Genomic DNA, 19,763 nt, shown 5'->3' on the forward strand with positions numbered 1-19,763 from the left:
TGAAACTGATCAACATTAAATAAAATTCCCCAAAGTTTAAGAATATGCTTCAACAAATCATATCTTTCATTGCAATATCAATAATGGCAAAACTAAAGTAGAAATTAATATCAAAATTTTGCTTTGAATGTACTTACCTTTGTTTAAACCCATAAGTAACCAAACTAACGGCCAAAAGTAGGCATGAGTACGGATAGTCTAATATTCAAATGGCTCAAAAAATACTCAAATCTGCTGTAGTGTGTTGCCGTGTTATATTTCAAATATTTTTCAATTATTAAAATTATTTAAGATTTAAACACGTAGTTTTGATCAAAATACTAAATGTTATATCAAAACATTATTAAATGTTCACAATACTGCGGTGATCAAATTGAAAGGTGAATTTTTAATTTATACTTGGTGTGTTTTTCGAATCTGTAAATTCTGTAAGTTGGTAGTACTGTTAGTGACAGCTATGCTAAATTTCACGTCAAAATATTTATTAGTATTTGAGATACGCGTCGTTTTGTGAGACTCTAAAAGTGAATTCTTCCATTTTCCATCTCATATTGCTTTGGTTATTCATGATAATTTCGCCACATTTTCAGCTAATATCGTGCCGCAACCAACGCATTCGCCTGATTTACTTTCGTGTAACTTTTGGCTATTCAGCAAATTCACGTGACCACTCCGAGGACACCCTTTTGACTCAATTGGGGATATAAAAGCTGAATTGAAGAAGGCTTTTTCCAAGTGCTATGATGACTGGAAATTTCGTTGGCATAAATGTATTGCAGCGGGAGGGGATTAGTTTGAAGGAGATGAAATGGACAAAGTTAACCTTTCAATTTGATCACAGTAGTACATATAGAAATGGAGGCAAATGTGAATACATACATATAGATGAAATTAGCTGTCTGCATAAAAATGCTTTCGTAAAATTTTGCGCCTACTTGTATTATAAATATTATAGACAGCATACATATGTATTTAATGGCAATGCCAAGATTTTATGCTAATACCAATAATAAGATTTCTTCTCTGCCCTTCAGAAAGGCAATAAAGTAATTGCCAAGTAGTAAACCCCTCTTGTATTGTATATTTTCAATGAAAAATCAAAGATATTTATAATCAACATTTTGTACTTCTTCTTCCCACAGCATAGCATTTTCCCAAATAGAAAATTTGGAATGTCTTATAAATATTATTTATTATACTAGTTTGATCATTATTATTGTTGTGCCTGAATAGTATCTGATTTTATATATTCAATTCTATACTATTCTTAAAAGTCTTTCCTAATATTTTCCATTAACACATAATACCTTTTCAGCAAAAAAGTTATTATACTACACTCCTTTTATTTGAAATTACAGGGAAACCATATCACTCTTTGATTAATTAAATGCCCGTGCAATGATATATGTAAATAAAATTTGTAATAGAATGCGACAATATGAAACTACAATTTATGTATATTATAAAAAATTAAATAAAATAAATAAAGTACTTTTGTAAATCTTATATACAAGAAGTAAGGAAGGACATGGTTCAGGTGTAACAGAAAATTTTATACTCTTGCAACTTACAGGAATCAAAGTCCAAGAAATTCGTTCATGAAAATATGGGAGTAGAGGGTAGTATTTATTTTATCTATTTTTGCCAGTAACACATACTATTAACATGCCACATACTAAAAAATATTTTCCTGGGTTTGATTAAGGTACATCACATATAATTTGGATTAAAGTCAGTCAGTTGTTCGATACTTCTGCTATTAGTTAAATAGGGGCTAGGTCAAATTTTCGCCTAATTTTATCTATTTTAGGCACACAGATACATTGTAATGAGTACAGTGCATATTGACCGATATATGCGGTATAAAGTCACCCGGTGGATCAAAAATATTTATGTTAAGTATATGACGACTCAGAGAAGTATTGTCCCGATTTATCTCATTTTTGACACACAGATACTATTATCAGGGGAGATTTTCTATATATTGACCTAAATTTCTTGGTATTTGGGGGATTGAACAGGTTAAGTTGGTTCTTGACAGTTTTTGGTCATAAGGTGGCGTAATTTAAAAGAATTATTAGTGCAAAGTTTCATCCCGTTATAGCAAATGCTTCTTGTGTACTGAAAGTGAAGAAGCAAGTGGAATTATAAATTGTGCTATATGAGAAGTAGACGAGTTTTCGCATAGTATTTGTTCTAAGCGAATTTAGTAATTGCAGCTTTAGCGGAGATATATACGTTAAATATATTAGAGGGCGGGGCTATGAACACTTTTTTTAATTTTTGCTCACCGGTGCCCATTACTATTGCGATCCCCTATGCCAAATTAGAGTTTTACCGGATTTCAGCTCGTCTCGTCATCCTGATTATACCTTATATCTATTTCGCTTAGGTTTAGGCGATACATACAACCGTTCGGTGAACAAAACTATTTTGTTTTGTAGGAACATGTAGCAAGAGTATAAAAATGAAACACTATTTAATTACATATGTATGTGCCCGCATATCGTCCGAACCGCAGCACAGCAATACGACTTAAAAATCGCTGACTCGAAACCGGTTTTAGACCAATAGTCTCTTAGACAAAGTTATTCAGAAGGATCCATAGAACATTTCCTGCGTACGCGAATATGCCTTGCAAATCAACCCGTTCGAGTATAAACTGTTAAGCCCACTGAAAGTTTAGTTAGACCTTATATTAGGTTTATGGGGCTAGGTGTAGTTTCGACGCTATTTTGTTCATTTATCCAATATGTTCAATTATACCTTACAGATTAATTGATACTCTCGGTAATAAAAGGTGATCTTAAAAAGTGATAGTCCGATTTCAAGTATTTTTGAAGATGGAACACTTCACGGACACAATTTATGCAAAGTGTTATTTAAATAATTTCAATAGTGCTTCATTTATATTCTGTGAAGTTATCGAGTCATATGGAATTTACAATTTTGATATAAGGAATGAAGGCGTGATTTCGCCAATTGTTAATACATAATATAGAAGTTAGATTACATTATGATTCTATGGACAAATTCAAATTGTATATCTAAATTTATAGATCAGTAATAGCACTTTGAATGTTTTAGTTTAACAGAACCTACCTTGGGTGCCACAAAATACGTGTACCAAGTAAGATTGGGATATTCCAATTTTTGTGGAAAATATCGCTTGTTTGGATGGACGGACGGACAAATGTGCTGTGTTTGCCGACTATCCAATGAGATCCGCTCATTCATTTATTGCGGGTGTCATATAGTATTTCAGGTCAATGCTTATTGAATGTTTGCTGCTAGTATCGTATTTCATGTCAACAATCTCGAGACGGTTGACTTTAGTAAACTTATACGAGTATATAGGCATATATAAGTATTCTTCTAAATCGATAAGTTCTAGACGTTAGGTGAACAAAACTATTATACTTTGTAGCAATATATTGCGATGCATAAAAAGGGAAGTTATAATAGTAGACAAGACAAGTATGTATGTATCTGCTAAAATCTTCATCAGTCGTAGATCTTGTGAAGAAAAATGTGTACCCTTGCAGTATAAAGGTTTTGTTCACCTAACATATGCGTTGACACCTCAAAATAATCAAGATATAGATTGGCGAGAGCAGTATACTAAGGCTATAACTTAGAAATAGGTGTTTCCGCTTCATAATCACACCCACTTTCCAGCAAATGTTATGTTTGAGACTACCAAATGCCTATGAAACGTTCGTTTAATGACAAGGATAAATAGCAGGTTTACATGTGGATCAGTTGGAAAATTCTGAATTGTGAAAAATGTGAAAATTGTGAAATTAAGCTACTAAACTGAAAATTGGTACAAAGAATCACAAGAAAAAGCTGAAACCGTGATGAACTATTTGTTAAAAACAGCCCGCCGTCTACAAGCTTTTATGTATGTATGTACAACGAACTACTGCAGCCATCTTAGTCACCTTCGTTGTAAACATTTACCTCTAATTCTTCATTATATAAGGGTAGAAAAATTAACATTCTGCCAACGAACGACAAAATGTTAACCAGCTCAAAGATAGGTAAAATTTTCACAACTTATGCAAATGTAATTAAAGTAGCTAAATTGTATTTAGTAGGGATTATTTATATTTTTTATTTAAAGGGAATCATGAAGAAAAGCTAACATTAATCATGAAGAGATAATAAAAGTGTAGGAGTTAGCTTTATTTACATTTAAAAATCATTAATGTAGGTCATGGTTTTTATTAAATTTTTTAAAGGTGCTGGAAGAGATCCTTATGTACAGATATAATTTTTGGATGAAGGCAAAAATTATCCTCAAAAATTCGTTCAAATCTTTATATAATGGTACATACCGGTATGTACAAATGATTGCATCGTATATCAAATGCAAGTATCATAAAAGAAAGCTAGCACGTTTTCTAAAGTTCTCAATTACTAATAAAACCATAAAGGAATGCAATTTTCTACCGTTTGGCTTAGTGTGAAAATGGCGGCAATACATAGATAGGTTATGTTGAAAACTAAGAAAATTGCGTTTACTCATAAAGATGGTTCTACAAGCCAGTATCTGACTTGGTGTGGAACTTGGGCAATGCGGCATCGAACTTTTTTAGGTAAAACCTTATACCTTTGCAAACACTCGGCAAATCTTAAATCCAAATTTATTGTGTATCATTATCTTAGTACGAGTATCACTAGAGTACATACTATTTTTATGCTTTATTTCTACACGGTTATATTCTACATTGATAAAGCCTATAATGTCATACTATAAACGGCAAATATTCCACTCGAGTTGAACAAAGGAACTGCCGCAGCTACATATTAAAGTGCACTTATTTTATATTTCGCTGACTAATTTTTTTCACATCGACTTTAATTAGTTGGAATTTAAAGTATAGCGAAAACTTTTATAAATTAGGGTAAACTTTTTGATAAATAATTACGTTTTTGACAAATTCGGGAGACCTGTTTGAATCATCTTAAACGCAAATCTGCTCTCTAATGTCTTCTGAATAAAAATAAAATTTAAATTTTATAATTTTTTTTTAAATATGTGCAAAACAGGCAGTAAATGCGTATAGATAAAATATGGGAAACGGTCAAAATTCTAAATTAAAATTGTGAAGTCAAAATTCCGGAATCAAAATTCTGGGTCGACAAAATTCTGGAAATCGGATATCCACAATTCCTTCGCTTTTTTTGGCTGCATTTCAAAATTCTGGTTTTTCATAATTCCGGAATTTACGTTTTCCAGAATTAATTCTGGAAATTTTTTCCCAAAATTTGAGCCAAATCGTGTATCTTATATAAATTTGCTTATACATACATAATAATATAACATAAACAAAACATAACCTCCAAAATGATTCCAAAATTCAAACATGTTTATCGGAAAGACAAAAAACAACATTATTAACAAATAAAGATCAAATAGATACTACATTAATGGATCATGAGAATGTTCATTTCTTTTTTTTTCGTATAACATGTTCACAGCCATCGAATTGTGTGACAATACGCACGGTACATTTGTTTTTAATTCGTTCAGAACAAGTCCAGTTAAATGTTTTCTTATTTTTTCGTTCCAAATACATAGAAGAAGTAGCCGTCGACGTTTAACATGTCTTTTCCTTTATTGGACTTCACCACAGTTATATTTTCCATCATTTCACAAAAATATTTAGCACGTTTTTATTAATGAAATTGCAGTAACACATTGCTTAGTCAGTACATATATGTATGTATATGTAGGTACATAGTAAACTAAATCATTATGGTAGTACAAAAAGTAAATGAACAAAAACAAACAAAGAAATAACAATAACAAATACATTCATGCAATTGTAAAAAAATACTTACTAGGCAATAAAACATATGATTACAGAATTTTGCCATTCAGAATTTTGCAATTTAGAATTTCGTTATCCAGAATTTTGAATTCCAGAATATTGATTTATTATGAACACGGGTAAAACGCTTTCACTTTCCTTGTTTATTACACAGGTCCACAAAAAATAGTTCAGGGTTTCCTTTCACCAAACCTGGTGTAGTGTAAGAATAAAAAAACAGACCGATCTAAACGGGGTTAGATCTCCGAAATAACACTCTTTGGCCGAACAAAATCCGGATCAATTCCGGTAACGTAGAGCCGCCTGTTTTGGAAATCGGTACAGTTTAAGTTTTTGGGATCGCTAAGTTCGAATCCGAATTCCATTGTGTCCATGGTGGATTTCGAGTGGCAAACACAATTAATATCATCGGCCTCAACACTCGCGCCGTTAGTTCTGCTTTCTCCAGGCTGGACAAGGAAGCAAAAGAAATGGGTCTGGCAGTGAACGAGGGCAAGACGAAATATCTCCTGTCATCAAACAAATAGTCGTCGCACTCGCGACTTGGCACTCACGTCACTGTTGACAGTCATAACTTTGAAGTTGCAGATTATTTCGTCTATCTTGGAACCAGCGTAAACACCACCAACAATGCCAGCCTGGAAATCCAACGCAGAATAACTCTTGCCAACAGATGCTACTTCGGACTGAGTAGGCAATTGAGAAGCAAAGTCCTCTCTCGACAAACAAAAACCATACTCTATAAGTCACTCATAATTCCCGTCCTGCTATATGGTGCAGAGGCGTGGACGATGTCAACAACGGATGAGTCGACGTTGCGAGTTTTCGAGAGGAAAGTTCTGCGAAAGATTTATGGTCCTTTGCGCGTTAGCCACGGCGAATATCGCATTCGATGGAATGATGAGCTGTACGAGATATACGACGACATCGGCATAGTTCAGCGAATTAAAAAAGAGCGGCTACGCTGGCTAGGTCATGTTGTCCGAATGGACGAAAACACTCCAGCTCTGAAAGTATTCGACGCAGTACCCGCCGGGGGAAGCAGAGGAAGACCTCCACTCCGTTGGAAGGACCAGGTGGAGAAAAACCTGCGCCAATTAAAAAGAAGAAGAAGAACACAACTTTTTACACATTTTTAAGTATTGACGAATTTCCTTGAAACTACTCGGGGTTTTTTGGGGTCTCTGATTACGAATTGGATATAAGATATTCTAAATTAATATCCAATATATGATCAAGACGTCTTTTATATTGCAAGTACCTACATTCAGCTATACCCTGGACGTAGCAGGCTTCTGATCAAGCAATTTTATAAATACATATACTATATATAACTCATATACTGACAGACATATACATAAGATTTCTTAGAAAAACGAAAATCCGTATACATATTATATGTAGTATATCTTATCTATAATATTATCATGCCACATACTAAAAAAAATTTCCCTGGGTTTCTTTGAGATACCTCACATATAATTTCCATTATACAAGATGGATTCCGAAGTAAACACGACTTAAAATAACAGAACAAATGGTTTTTTCGGCAAAATCAATTTATTTTATTCAAAATAGTCTCCTTCTGCTTCAATACAGCTTTTCCACAGTCCAAAAGCATGTCGAACGAGTGTTTTAGCTCGTTGGCCGGTATGGCCGCTAGTATGCCGGTGCAAGCCTTTTGAATGGCCTCTACGTCTGCATATCGCTTTCCTTTCATGGGCAAATGCATTTTTCCGAAAAGGAAGAAGTCGCACGGTGCCATATCAGGTGAATACAGGGGAGTGGTTAATGGTTAAAATGTGATTTTTGTCAAATAATCGGTCACAATGATGTCCTTCGAATGTTGGATTCTGAGTAAATTTTAGTCGTTAGTCAATTTGTGCGGAACAAACCGTGCACACACCTTTCGTAAGCCCAAATGTTTGGTCAAGATGCGATAAATTGATATTTTCGAGATGTTCAATTCCATTTCCATGAATTTCAATGATGATTTCGGCTGATTTTTGATGAATTCTCGCACAGTTTCGATGGAATTTTCGGTGATCACAGATTTTGATTGGCTCACATGTTGATCGTCATTTATGTCCTCACGACCACTTTGAAAACGTTGAAACCACTCGTGCACTCTGCTACGGGATAGGCAATCATCGTTATAAACTTGCTTCATCAATTGAAACGTTTCGGTAAAAGTTTTACCAATCTCAAAACAAAATTTAATGTTGGCTCTTTGTTCGAAGCTCATTTTCGCACCGATAACACAAACATACTGACACTTAAAACGCAATAACTTCACTTCCAATCAATAAAATGTCATAAAATTCTCCGTGGACAATCGATAAAGATAGCAGATTTTAATGTACCAATCGAGATATAGATGGTACCACCAGGGGGTGCTGTATTCAAAAAGTCCTTTTTATTTTGGAAACCACCTTGTATATGGAGATAACTCACATACTGACCGATATATGTGGTATAAAGTCACCTGGAAGTTCGAAAATCTTTATATTAGGTATATGGGGGCTCAGGGAAATATTAACCCGATTCAACCCATTTTTAATATACAGACAAACCATTATATGAGGAGGATAATCCTTTAATTTAAGTTGAATATATCACACATTGACCGACATTTTCGATCAAAAGTCAACTATAGGTACCGGGGTCTAGATATTCGGTACCTAGGGGCTTGAACAGTTTTTATTGGATTTAATCAATTTTTGGTCATAAGGTGGCACACACTAAGGACATTATTCGTGCAAAGTTTTATCCCGTTATATTAATATTGTGCTATATGGGAAATAGGCGTGGTTGTTGCCCGAATTCGTCCATTTTCACAAAGTGATATAAGGATGAAAGAAGAATGTCACGTACCAAATACGTACGTACGAAATAGGCTGGCCAAGTCCCGAGATAGAGGTTTTCACCAAAAAGTGCTACGCCCATCGTTCAGACCAGCTCCCATAAGATTCCCTCATACCATCTCGGTGGTAAAATTTAATGGCTGGCGTATTTAGTTATTGATTTATCGCGCTTTTAGTAGTTTTAACCAATACCCTTATAAGCGAGGTTATCCTCCGATTTAATCCATTTTCGCACTGTCGGTAGAAGTTTTCATAAGATTTTTACACAGAAAGAATTTGATTGTTGTAGGTTAAGTGGTTGATATATAATACTAGAGGACCCGTCCACGCTTCACTGTGGCTGATATACCATCTATATGATTTCTATTAGTTGGATTATAACTATTTGTTAATGAGATATAGCATTTTCGTAAAACTACTTGTGTTAGTTTACAAAAAATGGATCATAAAGCATTTCGTGTGTTAATAAAGCACTGCTTTTTTTGGGGAAAATACTGTTGATTTTGGGCTTAAGGTAATCCACCGATGAAAAGATATTTGCTAAGCTTAAAGTGGCGAAAGCACTGTGCAAAGTGGGTGCCTCGCAAGTTCGTAATCCAACCAAAACAACGAATAACTGATTCTGAGAAGTATTTGAGTGCTCTTTAATCGTAATAAAACCGAAATTTTTCGTCAGTGATAGAAACATAGCTCCATCATTTCCCACTGGAGCCCAATCGACAGTCATTCTAGTGGACTCCTCAGGCGTGGAAACGAAAAAGGCGGCTGAAAAAGTTATGACATCAGTCTTTTGGGATGTACGTGGTATATTACATACTCAACGACTGATTACTGAGCCAGTTATACTCCATTTCACTGCGTAGTTGGTTGCAGTTCTTTTCTTCTATTCCAAATATTTAGCAATTGTATTATTTTTGAAGAAGATTCTGTTTAAAATTGTACACATATATTCAAATAATTCCTACAAACATGAATTTTGAAAAAATGCTTATGATTTAAAATATAATTTTTGTATTTATGAGTTGTATTAAATTTTGCCATAAAGAGATAGAAGGTATCCTATGTATTCTAGTTATAAATGGTGTAATTAACAACAACTTTCTTTTATATGTATAGATGTGAGGTTTTTTTATTGTTCTTATTATTGTTTTTGTTATTGTTTTTGTTATTGTTTTTTCTTTTTGAAGAAATGAAATATTCAACTTTTGAAAAAATGCTTATTATTTCAAACATAATTTTTGTATTTATGAGTTGTATTAAATTTTCACATAAAGAGATAAAAGGTATCCTATGTCCTTACCCTGGTACTAAGCTACCTCCCATCCAATTTTCAGCCAAATCGGCTTAGCCGTTCTTCAGTTATAAATGGTGTAACTAACAACAACTTTCTTTCATATATATAGATGTAAGTTTTTTTATTCTTTTTATTATTGTTTTTGTTATTGTTTTTGTTTTTTGCTCAACGTTTAGACCTACCCTGGACTACGACAAACATTTTAAAACCAAAATCAGCTCAATCGGTCCAGTCGTTCTCGAGTTTTAATCAGACTAACGAACAACAATTCATTTTTATTTATATAGATAGATAGATAGATATTAAACTTGTTACAGAGCGGGGCCAAGCCCACCTTTTCAAGAAATTTTGCTCACAGGTGCCCCTTGCTGCTGGAATCCTCTGTAGCATAATTACAGCTTTATATCTTAATTTATTGCTTAGTTATGGCACTTTATATGTTTTCAGTTAATTGCGATTTGTGGGCGTGGCAGTGGTCCGATTATGCCCATCTACGAACTTTTATTTTTACTAAGGAACCCACATACCAAATTTCATCTCAATTTTACTCAAACTGCAGCTTGCACGGATGGACTTTTCTCGTTATTCTGTTCATTTATATATATGTACATATATGTATGTATATACTATCCCTATATAATATAACCCTATATCTATCTCGCTTAGTTTTAGATGATACGTACAACCGTTAGGTGAACAAAACTATACTTTGTAGGAAATGGTTGCAAGAGTATAATTATATGCCTTGACTCAGTTATAACGACTTCTTTTAGATCATTTCTTAGTGCTTTTCTCTTCTCGTTTCCCCTTTTCAATCTCTTAAATCCTACTGCATTCTTTCGCCCTGCTCTTCCCTAGTCACCCATTTTCAGGAAAATATTCAAATGTGAATAAAGGTAATGTAATTCATTACGCATTCCAATGCTTGAAAACTTTTTACCTTTTGGTAAACAATACTTGTTTAATTAGCTTCTTCATCAAAAACTTCTCCATGCTATTTTCTCCACCGTAGTCTTTCTTTCTTGAAATTCAGTGTCTGTGGCCCATTCAAAATGCTTTCTTTTACTTTCGCTTCTGACAATTTGGAAATTTTTTCGAAGAGGTACTTAAAAGATTTGCGTTCCGTATTTCTTATTGCTTCATTCAATTGTTTTACAAGACCCAATTTTATATGGAGTAGTGAAAAAATTGATATACATTCTGGCATTCGGCTCTTTTTTATGACATTTTTAGAACCTGGAGCTAAAGTTTTCATAAGCCTCCAATCTTTTTGCACATAATGCTTGCCGTGGGCTTGACTACCCCACTCACATAATTGTCGTTATCTTTAATTCACCACACAAGTGCCATCTGTGTTTATCATATTTAACACTAGAACTACCACACCAGTCATATAATTTCTCCTTCATGTTACATTTTTTTTCTCACAACAATGTCTGACTTTTCCAGCGATAACTTAAGAAATAGTATTATAAATAGCAATTTTTCTCTTATTCAACGAATACAAAATAATTTCGAATCATGAGTACTTATACCAGCACCAGTCAAAATGACTGCTTGCAGTTGACACATACATATGTAAAATCATGCTGCGATTTGCTTACCGATCACGAATCAACAAGATTACTCGTTTTGTATAACTACAGAGTGTTTCTTAGAACTTTTTAGAATTTCTTAAAATTTTGTGTCATTCAGTATGATGATGATAATTATCAGGAAAAATCTTGATCGGTCGTAATTCTAATGCAAAACCTAATGCATTCGTGCCAACATTTTCGAAAATATATTTAGTCGTTCATTTAAATCTGGAGACGTTGAATGTGTTATGATATAGAATAGTTATATAATTTATAATACACGGCATTTTTTCATGTAGTATAAGGTGAGGAAAATTATTACAAATATAATCTTTATGTAAGCATTATTTGATATTTTAATTTTATAAGCCCTGAAAATGACAAAACTTTTAAAAATATCTGAAATTTTGGAAAATCTGAACGATATAGCAATGGAATTCTCTGATATTGAAGATGATGAACTTTATGACAGTTATCAAGAAATTGAAAATGAAGTATGCGGTACCCAAGAAGAAATTTTTGTGAGTGAAAATTGTGACAATGAGGTTTTGGACGAAGAAAATATTCAGGACTCCTCAGAAAGTGACAGTGAATTTGAAAATATTTTGAATTCTCGTAAAATAAGATGTATTCAAGTGCGTTCTTGTTCTGAAGATGAAAATAAAAGTACATGAAGAATTAGAAGCATCTCGAGTCTTGGGTAAAAAATGGAACCTAACAGCAACAAAATTGAAAGCTTTCTTTGGAGTTTTATATGGACGGGGAGCATACGAAGCAAAAAATTTAAAAGTTTCATAGCTATGGAACGAAAAATGGGGACCAAACTTCTTTGCAAACACCATGAGTAGAAATGATTTTACGGAAATATTGAGATTTATTCGCTTTGATAAAAAAAGTGAGAGAAGTCAACGTCTTCAAAGCGATAAATTTGCTTTAGTATCAGAAGTATGGGATAGATTCATCAAAAATAGTATGCAATGCTACAAACCATGACAAAATATTACAATAGATGAACAACTCTTGTCAACAAAAGCCAGATGCAGATTCACCCAATATTTGCCGAATAACACGACAAGTTTGGGATACAATTTTGGCTAGCATCTGATGTTCAAACTAAGTATATTGTGAATGGGTTTCCTCATTTATGAAAAGATGAGACACGAGTAAGATCACAGCCTCTGAGTGAATCTGTTGTGCTACAACTTATCGAACCATTCACTATGAAGGGAAGAAATACCGACAACTTTTTCACAAGCTTACCGCTGGCATCTAAATTGCTGGCCAAAAAAACAACATTGGGTGGCACTATACGCGGAAGCAAAAGGGAAATGCCTAAAATTTTTAAAACAAAGATGGATACTATGGTTCGTCTTTCTTCATTACTGTATAAATCAAGTGGATGCGTTCTTACAATCTATAAAAGTAAACCGAAGAAAAAGTTTGCATATTGAGTTCGAATCATAAATCCGTCAAAGTTCATAAAAGTAACAAGCTATTACCTGGAACAGTTGAGTTTTATAGTAAAACTAAGTTTGGCGTAGATATTACAGACCAAATGGCAAAGAAATATAGTGTAAAATCAGGATCAAGAAGATGGCCACTCCAAGTATTTTTTAATATTTTAGACTTTGCGGGCATAAATGCCTGGATCTTATTTAGAGAAACAACAGGTGAAAAGATATCCAAAAAAGATTTTCTTTTTCAATTAGCAGATGAACTTGCCATTGAAAATACCGAGAAAAATGTTAAACCTGGAATGGAATCACGAAAAACTATTGTACCTACAACTTTGTTCACGCAAATGGTGTCAAATTGGGTACTGTAATAATAATAAAACTAGCACCATTTGTAATATCTGTAAAAATTTTGTATGCGGAAAATGCACTCAAAAGAAAATCTATGTTTGTAGGAAATGTGACAAATTATAAATATACCAAATAATTTACCTTGTACTATAAAATTAACTTAAATTTAATATGAGAATTTATTTTAATTTTTTTAAACCAAATCATATTTTCTTTATTATACTTATTATTCTTATTATTGTTTAAGTGATGAAATTTAAGAATATTCATTTAGGGATCATGGCCCCACGTACTACACAGCACAAAATTCCTTTTGTAAGCAACCAATCTTGTAACAATAAAATAAACTATTATATAAGCTTTACTATTACGTATTTTTTAAAGACCAGTAATTTTGACTGGTTTTGGTAGAAATAGCTTCGACAAAGGTGTGGTAGTTCTAGTGTTAAGTTTTTCGTGTAAAAATTCGAGGTTTCAGTATTCCTCTTTTCTACTATTGATTGAGCAACTAGTAAAGAAGCATATTGGTTACCATTGTGTAGCAAGACTGCTTTTAAACATCATGTTGAAGAATCAACAAATATGTGGCAGTCATTAGCTTCATATGAAATATCCTAATCGTTTATTAATCCATCAATATCGCAGTATCCGTAGTAAGCTAAATTGTTGATATCTATGAAATATTTTCTGAACCACCAGGATTTATTATTATTACTAGTCTCATAACCTGAGTATTTTGATATTTAATCATTCACATCTATTTCCTTAGTGTCAACAGGAACTTGAACTTCGTCAGTAGAAATAATACTCACTGATTCGTCAGAAGCGTAAAAGAAGGAATATTATGTGTTTGAGTTGTGCCCAAAAGTACTCGTTAAACAGAAATGATTGCTATTGTTGCTCAATGATTTTTTTTTGGTTTACCCCAGATAATTGGAGAAGCAAACGTTCGTTTTTTATGTCCAATCCTTGAGCATCTATACTGAAAAATTCCGTGTATCTTTATTTAAGTATAATTGTTTTTTCGTTATTTCTGAACAACATATTTTCCACAAATGAAACAGAAATTATCTATTTCCTTATTGCAAACTGGGGTTCCTACTCCCTGGATCATACTTCCTTTCATGTGTCTGTCATGGCGTCGTGAAGGTGGTCTACTATATAATCTATATAATAGACACTACGTTATGTGCACAATGTGCACTGCACATATGTTATACATTACACGGAACGTGTCAATGCTAATTGACATTAATTATAATTTATACAGAACTTGCCGCGTAACTTTATAGGTTCACGAATAGTAAAGCCCACAGCGACTCTCCATGAGGATCCATTGACTTCGCCGGTTTACGGAATAACTCCTTTGCTCACTGATTCGTAATAATCGACCCCCAAAAGCCCCCGAGTAACAAGTTTCAATCGCATCCGACCAATTTTTAATTTTTCTTTCGCCATATTGGTTCCGCCAATCCGAATTTTTAGAATCTAAGTTCAAGTCAATGACCCCAAAAACGGTTCAGTACAGTTTGAGGCAAATTTAAAACTCAAAATCCGCCATAATTTTTGAGGTTAGAAAAAAATCATGACGGTATTTGACAAAACGGAATTCGGATTGGAGATGAGCCACCCTAAAAACATATAATACACCAGGTTTGGGTAAAGGAACCTCCCAACGATTTTTTGTGGACCTGTGTTATGAGTGTTTTGGCCTCAGTTGTTCGAAAACTCATAGTACGAGTATCCATTGTTTTAACAGAGATAAAGAGATGCCTAACTCATCTCCTATTGGAAGTGAGAGAGCAATTGCTAAACGTCAAAAGCTCCTGAACTTTGACAGCTGACAGCTGTTTTGACGTTTAACAATTGGAAACGTGGGATGGCCAGATTGAAATCTTAACCAAAAAATTTGTTGCCTCGCTCTAGACCCTTACATAAAATGTGAAACAACCATAATTAAAGAAAACACGAAATATAAATGTATTTGATGAAATGTTTTGTCTTGTGATGCATCATAGTATTAATTTTCAATGGAAAATTATTAAAAACTTTTTCTAGTTGAGAGCTTAATGCCATTATTAATTGTTGGATATTTAAAAGTCAGTTGTTTTAGTATAACATAACATACTTAAATCGTTTTTCCATATATTAAATGACCACTATATAGTAATTTTCAATTTTAACAAATTTTGGGTGCTTTAATTTAAATGCACAAAAATTATTATTTTGTTCGATCTGGCTAAAATGGAAAATGTTATAAAAAACGCTAATCTTGAGGCACTCTCACACGGGAATAAGCTGGACATCCCTTTATCTTCTTTTTTTTATTTTGCTGCACTACATGAAATCGGTTGTTTTTTCATTTACCATGTTGTACTGGGAAAAGGTTAGCCTATGGTAGTTGTGTTGTGGCGTTGTTTCTCTCTCCACTCGCTTTCTGCGCGCATAGAAAAGTTTGATTTTGCTGAATTTTTATCGGTTGCAGCTGAATCCACTTATAAAACAAAATTATTGAAGTTAATGAATAAACGGTAGCAATGCACCCAAAAAGAAAATTAAAACAAATATTTAGATTATATTTTTAAAGACACTGATCCAGTTTCCAAAACCATACATGGTTGTAAGGACTTTTACGGAAACTGGCTAATATTATATTAATTGGCGTAGACACTGCTTACGCGATTATAGCCGAGTTAACTTCGATATTCCAAGCGTAGCCAGGTCCTTCTCCACCTGGTCCTTCCAACGGAGTGGAAGTCTTCCTCTTCCTCTGCTTAACCCGGCGGGTACTGTGCCGAATACTTTCAGAGCTGGAGTGTTTTCGTCCAGACGGACAACATGACCTAGCCAGCGTGGCCGCTGTCTTTTAATTCGCTGAACTATGTCAATGTCGTCGTATATCTCGTACATCTAATCGTTCCATCGAATGCGATATTCGCCGTGGTCAACGCGCAAAGGACCATAAATCTTTCGCAGAACTTTTCTCTCGAAAACTCGCAACGTCGACTCATCAGTTGTTGACATCGTCCAAGCCTCTGCACCATATAGCAGGACGGGAATTATGAGTGACTTATGAAGTTTGGTTTTTGTTTGTCGAGAGAGGACTTTGCTTCTCAATTGCCTACTCAGTCCGAAGTAGCACCTGTTGGCAAGATTTATCCTGCGTTGGATTTCTAGGCTGACATTGTTGGTGGTGTTTACGCTGGTTCCAAGATAGACGAAATTATTTACAACTTCAAAGTTATGACTGTCAACAGTGACGTGAGTGCCAAGTCGCGAGTGTGATGACTGTTTGTTTGAGATATTTCGTCTTGCCCTCGTTCACTGCCAGACCCATTTCTTTTGCTTCCTTGTCCAGTCAGGAGAAAGCAGAACTAACGGCGCGGGTGTTGAGGCCGATGATATCAATATCATCGGCATACGCCAGCAGCTGTACACTCTTATAAAAGATGGTACCTTCTCTATTTAGTTCTGCAGCTCGAACTATTCTCTCCAGAAGGAGGTTGAAGAAATCGCACGATAGGGAATCACCTTGTCTGAAACCTCGTTTGGTATCGAACGGCTCGGAGAGGTCCTTCCCGATTCTGACGGAGCTTTTCGTGTTACTCAACGTCAGTTTACACAGCCGTATTCGTTTTGCGGGGATACGAAATTCAGACATCGCGGCTTAAAAGCAGCTCCTTTTCGTGCTGCCGAAAGTAGCTTTGAAATTGACGAAGAGGTGGTGTGTGTCGATTTTTCTTTTCACGCGTCTTTTCCAAGATTTGGCGCATGGCGAATATTTGGTCGGTTGTTGATTTTTCAGGTCTAAAGCCACACTGATAAGGTCCAATCAGTTTGTTGACGGTGGACTTTAATCTTTCACACAATACGCTCGATAGAACCTTATAAGCGATGTTGAGGAGGCTAATCCCACGGTAGTTGGCGCAGATTGTGGGGTCTCTTTTTTTATGGATTGGGCATAGCACACTTAAATTCCAATCGTTGGGCATGCTTTCGTCCGACCATATTTTACAAAGAAGCTGATGCATGCTCCTTATCAGTTCTTCGCCGCCGTGTTTGAATAGCTCGGCTCAGGCGGGAAATTGCTATTCGAACTTCTTCATGGTCGGGTAATGGAACGTCTGCTCCATCGTCATCGATTGGGGAATCGGGTTCGCCTTCTCCTGGTGTTGTGCGTTCACTGCCATTCAGCAGGCTGGAGAAGTGTTCCCTCCATAATCTAAGTATGCTCTGGACATCGGTGACTAGATCACCTTTGGGGGTTCTACAAGAACCCTACAGATAGTTTTATACTACTATATAGCTACTGAAGATTTTGTTATTGAAAATATGGATTTAAGTAAACTTTTTCTGAAAATATGAGATAGCGTTTAAGTTACGTAGAATGTTTTTTAGCCTTAGTTATGTTGTCTATACAATATGGTGCTAAGATTTCTATTATTTTGATAACACATTGCAATATTTCCATGGCAAAGTTTAAAATTAAATTTTCAAATGACAGTTTCTTACTTAGTTTAAACTTCAGAAGTTGAGATATCTTACAAAAATATGAGTATTTACTAACTACAAAACTATCGTATATAGGAGCGCAGGTTTAAAATTTATAAAAAATAATTGCAGCTAAATTGAGAAATATCGACTTAGACAAAAAACAATGTAATTCAAATAGATAATTATACACATGTTGTGCAATTTTCTGCGACCAACAAAATGATATTTTATAATATATTAAATTTTTACGTCTGTCAATTTTCTGCATTTATTTGCATCTTTCATATTAATTTCTCATGCTGTTGTACTCCTCATTAACGAGCACAAAATTATTTTTCATTGGCTAATTTTTATTCTTATTCACCTTTTTTAAAAGATTTATATATTATGCATATTCTTATACACCTTTTTTAAATGATTTATAAATTATACATATTTACATATTGTATTATATAATAACATTCACTTCATCGAAGTTATTTGAAACTGATCCACTCTAAGTCTCTCGGTGCAACTCTGATTTTGCGCCATCTACTTGTCAGCTTTGGAAATCTATTACATTATCACAGCTGATTTAAACACTGCATCAAGAAAAAAATGTAAACAAATGAATTAAAAGCAATGGATCTGTATTCACCTGAAAATCGACTTCCCAAATAAAAAAATGCTTCCATTATTTTCATTATATGGCGATGTGAATTCTTGAATGGCAAAAACATCTGTCCAACGGCAGTGAAAACGCTGAAATTAGTGAAGAGATTAAATGTAATCTAATCACTTAAAATTTTTGGTGGGAACATAGTATTGGTCTGTTGAGTAGATTATCTCACTAATATACTGGATTTAGCAAGAATTCGCCCTTAAAAAATTACACTTGAAAATCGCGTCACCGAGGTGATTTGAATCTAATCTACGTGAAGTTTCCCTTTGCGACTTGCCATCTGTTTGTCCGAAGGGAAATGTATCACATTATCACAGTTGATTTGGACATCACAAAGAAATAAATATTATCAAATAAATAAATTAAAGAATGCATTTGAATTCTTCATGCAATCGACTTCCCAAATCGAAAAATGCGGCCATTTTTTCAATTAAATGGAAAATATTTCAAACAAGACGACTTTTATAGCAAAGTACGACACTACAATGTTTTCTTTTAATAAATATCAAACGATGTACATTTTTTAGTGTCAAAATAATCTGTTTTATAAATTTCCAACGGCAGTCAGGACAATCTAGATTCTTCTTCTTATTTACTGGTGTGGTTCACCTCGTCCTTCCAACAGAGTGGAGGTCTTCCTCTTCCTCTGCTTCCCCCGGCGGGTACGGCGTCGAATACTTTCAAAGCTGGAATGTTTTCGTCCATTAGGCCGACATGACCTAGTCAGTGTAGCCGCTGTCTTTTAATTCGCTGAACTATGTCGATGTCGTCGTATATCTCATACAGCTCATCGTTCCATCGAAAGCGATATTCGCCGTGGCCAACGCGTAAAGGAAAGATTAGTGAACAGATTAAATGTAATGGACTCATTTCAAATTTTTGCTCGGAACATGGTATTACTGTTTATTTGGAACTGAGCGCAATTGCAATCATTTAAATGAAGAGAAATGCCCAATTACGTAGCAGCGAAGTAAACGAACAAGAACACAAAACATGTTCCCGAACACGAACTGGAGTTACTGAAACAAACATTTTTATACTCTCGCAACAAAGTTGCTAAGGAGAGTATTATAGTTTTGTTCACATAACAGTTGTTTGTAAGTTCTAAAACTAAAAGAGTCAGATAAAGGGTTACGAGTAGAGTTGAAATCCGGATGTCTGTCTGTCCGTGCGTGCAAGCTGTAACTTGAGTAAAAATTGAGACATCATGATGAAACTTGGCTCCATA

At 34.4% G+C, this 19,763-nt stretch overlaps 1 protein-coding gene across 12 annotated transcripts in view; it reads left to right on the plus strand.

Annotated features, from left to right (window-relative positions):
* LOC126766081 (uncharacterized) overlaps positions 1–19,763 on the plus strand; it is a 187,821-nt gene that overhangs the window by 144,740 nt on the left and 23,318 nt on the right. Inside the window, exon 8 of one of the 12 annotated variants that reach the window (XM_050483789.1) lies at positions 1,359–1,506. The exons of the other annotated variants lie outside the window; for them this stretch is intronic. Coding sequence (XP_050339746.1) covers positions 1,359–1,383 — 25 coding nt within the window. The 3' untranslated portion in view covers positions 1,384–1,506. Of the gene's footprint in view, positions 1–1,358; positions 1,507–19,763 lie in introns of those variants that run through there. 12 annotated transcript variants of the gene reach the window in all.

This window comes from Bactrocera neohumeralis, unplaced genomic scaffold (genome assembly GCF_024586455.1).
Source record: "Bactrocera neohumeralis isolate Rockhampton unplaced genomic scaffold, APGP_CSIRO_Bneo_wtdbg2-racon-allhic-juicebox.fasta_v2 cluster11, whole genome shotgun sequence".
Classification (NCBI taxonomy): Eukaryota; Metazoa; Arthropoda; class Insecta; order Diptera; family Tephritidae; genus Bactrocera; species Bactrocera neohumeralis.